The sequence below is a fragment of the Nelumbo nucifera genome, chromosome 6 (assembly GCF_055504915.1).
Source record: "Nelumbo nucifera cultivar China Antique chromosome 6, China Antique-T2T, whole genome shotgun sequence".
Classification (NCBI taxonomy): domain Eukaryota; kingdom Viridiplantae; phylum Streptophyta; class Magnoliopsida; order Proteales; family Nelumbonaceae; genus Nelumbo; species Nelumbo nucifera.
In genome coordinates this window covers 54408990-54416624 of record NC_142654.1, presented here as the reverse complement: position 1 = coordinate 54416624, position 7635 = coordinate 54408990, and the positions used below count along the sequence as shown (strand labels likewise).

General features: G+C 38.6%; 1 protein-coding gene and 1 non-coding gene across 2 annotated transcripts; one reads left to right on the top strand and one right to left on the bottom strand.

Moving 5' to 3' along the window:
• Positions 1-375: 375 nt before the first annotated feature.
• Positions 376-7239, bottom strand: LOC148791073 (uncharacterized). The gene is made up of 2 exons (XM_088889438.1): positions 2326-7239; positions 376-1085 (listed from the first exon to the last, which is right to left on the bottom strand). Exon 1 carries the CDS (start codon positions 4321-4323, stop codon positions 2668-2670), a length of 1656 nt encoding a protein of 551 aa, XP_088745564.1. The 5' UTR covers positions 4324-7239; the 3' UTR covers positions 376-1085; positions 2326-2667.
• Positions 4295-4401, top strand: LOC148791074 (small nucleolar RNA R71). The gene has a single exon (XR_016078031.1). It is a non-coding gene; the product is annotated as a small nucleolar RNA R71 (small nucleolar RNA).
• Positions 7240-7635: the final 396 nt, after the last annotated feature.

Below are 7635 nucleotides of genomic sequence, written 5' to 3'. Positions count from 1 at the left end.
ATTTGTCATTCCCATAAGCTGAGGTCTTTGCAATTTTATTTAATATTCTCTCTCGAGATATACTAAACCTATGCCCATCAGGTAGCCCTTCGATCTCTCGAGTAGAACTCTCAAGATGGGAGTGCATTAAGTCCAAGAAAACCATGAAATTCAGATGAATCATGTATATATATCTCTATATACCATTCAATTCACACAATGAATTATTCAGTCGATTATGTGAATTCCTCTCTCGATTCATTCACATAACTCAAATCAATTAAGAGGTGGTCAAGCTCTTAATTGCATTAAGCACAATAATTCAATGACTATATGGAAATCAAAATCTTGGATAAATCATAAAGAAAAATATATTCATTAACATGATTAGGCTTTCCTCAGCCCTAGCAAGAAACAAATCAGTTCATGATAGAAGAATTAAAGCAAGCAAAGGGAAAGAAAGAACTCTTTGAATCGCCCATGATGTTGAGATCTTCTCCTCTTGCCGCCACCTTCTTCTTGCAATTTCTTGAATTCTTGCTCCTTGCATCTTGATTTAATCCCCAAGATTGAGTGATTGTGTGATGCCTAAAGCTGGTCCGCCCCCTCCTTTATATAGCTTAAAGGGGAGGGAGTGGTCTCCTACTTCCTCTTGAAGTTGATCTTTACAAGAATAGAAAATCCTATCCTAATTCTAATATTATCTTTTTATCTAATGAACTCAATCCCTTTATCTTTCTAAGATTACATCAAGAATTTAGATCTGGAATGACTCTTCTCAGTTTCTTGTTCTTGGATTCGTATTAGACCTTCTCTGCGAATTGGGCTTCAGCCAGTCTTTTCTGCAAGTTGGGCTTCATCTGTGGACTGGGCCTTCCTACGAATTTTCCCCGACTTTGGGCCCGGATTTTACTTTGATGCAGGCCGAATCTGTGAAAGCCCAAAACATGAAAGTTGTGGATTTTTTTCTTATCTTTCCAGTGGATCTTGAATCAGCCCATTCGGAGTTCGGATATGCGAGTTAGGCCTAGATTACTGAACGATGTCGAAACTGTGAAAAATCATCCGATTTGTCTTTCTTTGCTCTTGATGCCTTCTTTCATGCCCTGAACAGAAATATGAGTCCAATTAGATGCTAAATCGGTATAAAAGACATAATAATTGGGGATAAAAATATGATACCTTCTACTCTCATCAAATCCCCCACACTTAAACTTTTGTCCGTCCTCGGGCAAGACAAAACTCAAAATTAAAATTAAAACAAGAACAAGCTAACTAAAAGATTGTTTTGGATTTTTCTCAACAGGGTATTTGTTCTCCCGCATGCCTTGATCCAGTATTAATGGTCCTTCCAGCCGTCCATTTCTTTTCCTCTTTAACTTGTCAAAGAATAATCATATATCGCCAATCTACATGTCCCCAAATGAGATCGACAATCAAGGGAAACAAGCATCTCTTCGTATAAATAATTTAGGGCTAGAGTAAGCCCTCCTTGTTTTCATAATCACATGCAGCAAGATTCAAAACAATTACCCTCTCCCGATTTTTCAGAACGAAACAAGGAACATCATTATCATAAGCTTGCTTACGTATCACATTTCCACCACTTATCATGAGTCCAATGCATCAAAAGGTGAATTAGGGTTTGGGATCTAAGGATGAGTGCATTTTATGCTCCATCTCACCCTTTTCTTATTCTTTTAGTGTGAGTGCATTTTATGCTCCATCTCACACGAGTTTTTTTTTTTTTTTTTTTGGATAACACGTTCCAATACATGAACTCATTATCGTGGTCTCAACATGTATAACAAAACAAGTTCTGGAATAATCAAACCATATTTGTCTATTAGAAACCAAATGCTCACAAGGGTCAAATCTGTATTGCATCTGGCCCATTGATCATTCAAACTACTGAGATACCTTCCATAGCCAAAAATTTCAGCTAGATTTGCTTGCATCCTTTCCTGCCTATCCCACCTAAGCACATGATTCAGGGTGGTTTGCAATCATTCAAAAACAAGTCTCTAAGGAGCAGAAATTTCAAAAGGAAGTGTTAAAAAGATGATTAAAGCATGCTAGAGTCCGAAGAAAAAATTTATCTACCCCTTTATCCTCCCCCCACACTTAAGATATACATTGTCCTCAATGTATGGAATATGCATAACAAGAACAAGGAGAGAGAGATTTAAGATGACTTCCCTGAATACCTCGTTGAGATCCTACAGATGTGAGATGTGAAAAAAAGAAAACACTTATAAAAGATAAAAAACTGAACAAAACAGACAACTAAACTGAATGGGTTGCTTCCCACAAGCACTCTTTTTAAGTCGTGAGCTTGACTTTCACCTTGGTTTCATGGCGGTTTCAATGAGAGAATGGTCTCATGGTGGATGGGTTGCTCTCCTTCAATATAATGTGTCAACCGCTGTCCATTTACCTTGAATGTACTCCCATCATCATTACGTAGTTCAATTGCTCCATCAGGGAATACCCTAGCCACTTCAAAGGCTCCACTCCACCTGGTTTTCAACTTCCGATGTTTCCCCCTCTCATCCTTCATGGGTGGGTTTAAACCTAAAATAGGGGCCTGCACAATAGATGGGAGGAGTTTTGTGTGAGATGGAGGTAAACTAATAAAAGATGCATTATGAGTTGTAAGCTCAGAAGTCAAATTTCGCAATTCTGATTTCAGTACAAACTTCTGTTCTGCTTGTTGCAATTGATTAGGACTATTGTGTTAAGTGCAACTTTAAGCATGTCTTCTGATTTAGATGTGTCTACTTCGGCTGCACCAACATCAATGCTATCGATTGCATAAATTTCATGTTCAATTGTGTTAGGATGTTCCATGGTTTTAAATACATTGAACACCACTTCTTCACTATTGATTCTAAGGGTAAGTAGACCTTTTCGCACATCAATTAAAGCATCACCAGTAGCAAGAAAAAGTCTCCCTAGAATCAACGGTATTGTCTTATCTTCCTCCATATCCAACACAATGAAATCCGCAGGAATGATGAAATTGCCCACTTTGACTAAAACATCTTCTACTATTCCCCTAGGATATTTAATGCTTCGATCAGCTAATTGCAGGATAACAGTTGTAGATGTTAATTCATGCAGTCCAAGTTTTTCAAAAATAGAATAAGGCATTAAATTTATACTAGCACCTAAATCACATAAAGCTTTTTCAAATTCAGTATTCCCTATGGTGCAAGGTATAGAAAAACTCCTTGGATCCTTAAGCTTTGGGGGCAATTTCTTTTGAAGAATGGCTGAGCATTCTTCGTTTAGTTTTACCATCTCACCATCCTCCCACTTTCTTTTGTTGGACATTACCTCTTTCAGGAATTTGGCATACTTCGGCATCTGTGACAAAACATCAAGAAGAGGAATGTTAATATGAATCTTTTTGAAAACTTCTAAAAATTTTTCAAATTGCTTATCTAATTTAGCCTTCAAGACTCTTCTTGGGTAGGGAATAGGGAGCTTAATTCCATGTAAATTCAATTTAGGGGTGGTTCCCTCATTCTCCTTTTGCAGATCGGCCGATTCAACTTCCTTGTCGTCTTCTTGAGCTTTGCTGATTGTCTTCCCGCTTCTTAAGGCTATGGCGTTCACATGCTCTCTGGGATTCTTTTCTGTGTTGCTAGGTAGCCTTCCCTCTTTCCTTTCTAACAACATGCTTACAATCTGCCCCACTTGAACCTCTAAGTTTTTAATCGATGTTTCTTGCTCTTGGAACCTTGTTTCAGTGGCATTAATGAACTTAGAGATCATTTCCTCCAGATTGTTCTTTTTTTCTTGTGGGGGCGGCTGTGGTTGAAAACCCATGGGTGCCTTTTGCTGATTGTTACTCCATGAGAAGTTTGGGTGATTCCTCCACCCTGGGTTGCATGTATTGGAGTATGAGTTGAAGTTTGACCTGCCAGCATGAGAGATAAAATTAGCATTCTCATGGGAAATAAAATGACTGTTTAATTGACAATCATAATTAATATGTCCTATTTGACCACATAAATCGCATGAGATGCTAGATGGTGTATTAATGGCTGCAATACTAAAATTATCCAGTCTCTTATTCATATTAGCTATTTGCGCAGATAGGGCTGTAAAGGAATCGATGTGGTGTACTCCCCTTGGATTGGTCCGGTCATTGCTCCACTGGTAACTGTTTGATACCATCTCCTCCACTAGGTCATATGCTTCCTCTAGAGTTTTCCTCATGATCGTACCACCTGCAGCTGCATCAATAATGGATCGGTTAGAGGGGGTAATACCATTATAAAAAGTTTGAATTTTACGCCAAGTTGGTATCCCATGGTGAGGACACTTCCTAAGCATCTCCTTGAATCGTTCCCATGCTTCATACAAGGATTCCCTCTCAAATTGAGAAAAAGTAGTGATATCATTAATTAACTTTGTTGTTTTGGAGGGTGGGAAATATTTAGCCAAAAATTTTTGGGTTAGATCATTCCAAGTGGTGATACTTCCTGAAGGGAGTGAGTTAAGCCAATCTTTACCTCTATCACGCAATGAAAAAGAAATAATCTAAGCCTAATTGCATCATCACTAACTCCATTATGTTTAAATGTATCACATATTTCTAAGAATCTAACGATGTGTGCATTAGGGTCATCACTTGGTAACCCACTAAACTGAATACTTGTTTGGATCATCTGAATTATTGCAGGCTTGATTTCAAAATTATTGGCATGAACGGTGGGCTTGCAAATGCTGGATGTCGCCCCATCAATGTTTGGACAAGCATAGTCCAAGAGGGTGTGATTTCCTTCTACCATCTCTCCTTCAATCTCTATGGCTGGTTTGCAAATAACAACCTCCTCTCTTGCTTTTCCTTTGTTGGCCCTTTGCAACAAGCGAAGGGTCCTCTCAATTTCTGGATCGAATTTAGCTAGTCCTTCCTTTCAGCTGCGGATTGGGCCTTCCTACGAATTTTCCCCGATTTTGGGCCCGGATTTGATTTCGATGCAGGCCGAATCTGTGAAAGCCCAAAACATGAAAGTTGTGGATTTTTCTCTTATCTTTTTAGTGGATCTTGAATCAGCCCATTCGGAGTTCGGATACGCGAGTTCGGCCTAGATTACTGAACGATGTCGAAACTGTGAAAAATCATCCGATTTGTCTTTCTTTGCTCCTGATGACTTCTTTCATGCCCTGAACAGAAATATGAGTCCGATTAGATGCTAACTCGGTATAAAAAACATAATAATTGGGGATAAAAATATGATAACTTCTACTCTCATCACTAGTAAGTTTGCTTAAATCCAACACTAACTCATTTGCTTGACTTGCCACTAATATGCTACAAATTTATCCCTTGGTCATTACTCACAGGCTAAGTGTGAACCCGAACTATAAGTTAGTTGAGGAACTCTGCACTGGAGTGATGAGATGTGATCAGTGAATAAATGGATAAACTACTCAAAGCTAACTTCATCCAAGAGGTACATTACCCTAACTTGGATAGATAACATGGTTATGCTAAGAAAGACTAACAAGAAATAACATATCTACATTAAATTCATGGATTTAAATAAATCTTACCCTAAAGAAAGATTTCCCTTGCCCAATATTGATCAAAACAAGGCCAACCCTAAAGACAACTTTCTCAGCCTCGTGAATGCCTTCTCGAGTTATAATCGGATCATAATGCACTTAGATGATGAAGAAAATACCACTTTCATCTTGAAGATCGACTTATATTATCACAAAATCATGTCGTTTAAGTTAAGAATGTCAAGGCAACCTATTAGAGCCTGATCAATAAGGTTTTCAATGATCATATCAGTTGCAACGTTGAAGCGTATGTAGATGACATCATCATAAAGATGCTATAAGTCAACCAGCACATTGTTGACCTCAATGAGGTGTTCGATGTCTAACTCAAATATCAGATGACAATAAATCCAATAAATTTGCATTTGGCATGATCTCAAGAAAATTTCTTGACACAATGATACATTAAATAAAACCCCAAGAAGATTGGAGCCATCTTTGACATGAAACCTATGAGGTCGATCAAGGAGGTACAAAGACTCACAGTCCATGTAGAAGCTCTTAGCAAGTTCATGTCTTGATCAATGGCTCAATGACTACTTTTATTTTGGACGATTAAGAAATTAAAGGACTTCCAATAGATGAAAGAGTGCCAAAGGGCCTTCGACAAGGTAAAGATATACTTAACCTCCCTACAATTATTGTCCAAGTCAAAGCTAGGAGAATAACTATACTTATACCTCTCAATAGGAGATATGACAATCAATTCAGTTCAGGTCTGAGAAGAGGTAGGGGAGCAAAAACTAGTATATTATGCTAGTAAGGTCCTCCATGATGTTGAGATCAAATAGTCTAATGTGGAGAAGATAGCATTTGCATTAGTGACCTTGTCCTAGAAGTTGAGACCTATTTCTATAGCCATATTATAGTTGTCATCACCAACCAACCCCCAAGGAAAATCCTAAGACCTCTAGTCGGCTGATGAAATGGACCATTGAGCTTGGAGAATTTGACATCACATATAGACCGAGGCTAGCCACCAAAGCTCGAGCTCTTATAGACACTTTGGTCATGTTTACCTTTGGCAATAATAGCATGATGCAATTATAAGACATTCAACCAACATGCACCCTACATATAGATGGATCACTAATCTTAAGGGGTGTGGAGCAGGCCCCATCCTTTTTAGCCAAAACAAAACAAGAATAGAGTGTGCACTTTGGTTCAACTTCCTATGATCCAACAACAAAGCTAAATATGAGGCCCTATCCGAGCATTGACACATTTAAAATGTAGTATGTCCAACACAATTTGAATAGAGTTGGATTCATCCTATCATGGAGTACCTACACCACAACTGCCTGATTAAAAGTAAAGTTGAGGCTTGGTAAATGTTAATTGATGACAAGTTGTATAGGATGTCATTCACCATGCCATACCTGAGATGTTTGAGGCCCAATGAAGGAGACTATGTCCTTAAGGAAATGCATGAAAACCTCTATGTAAATAATTTAGGGGCAAGGCCTTGGCACAGAAGACTCTAAAACAACTAGTTTTACCCACTATGAAGGAAGAAGTAGTTCAGCTTAGCAAAAAATTTGACCGATGATAGAGATATTGCTACCACACCAGCATGCAACCTCCCTCACATCCATTAGCAACCCATAGCCTTTTGCATAGAATAGAATGGACATTCTTGGACCATTCCCCTAGGTCTTGGGTCAAAGAAAGTTCCTAATAGTGGCCACCAACTACTTTACGAAGTGGGTTAAAACCAAGCCTTTAATGCATATCATGACAAAAAGAAAAACATTCTGAGCTTTTTTAAAAAAAAACATATAAATCTATCGCTTTAGCCTACTTCATACTTCGATCATAGACACACGACATCCCTAAAAACCTAGATGACGCCTCAGCACGGAGTAAGCAGACCACCTTGGTAGAGCAGGTAGCAACACCTTTTCCAGGACTGACCTGTAGTACCTTAGCCCAACCGACCTAAAGTATCTCGGTGTAAGGAGCAACCTCCTCTGAGGAACGGTCGAGCTGACTTTGGTACAAGTAGTGACCTACGAGATGTGCTCACAAATTTACTCTTTGAGCCCATTATCAAGATCGAATTCTTCGGGAGTAACA

Bases quoted from the DNA above. Each gene is read 5' to 3' on its own strand.
- LOC148791073 (XM_088889438.1), bottom strand. From the start codon at position 4,323: ATGCTTAGGAAGTGTCCTCACCATGGGATACCAACTTGGCGTAAAATT.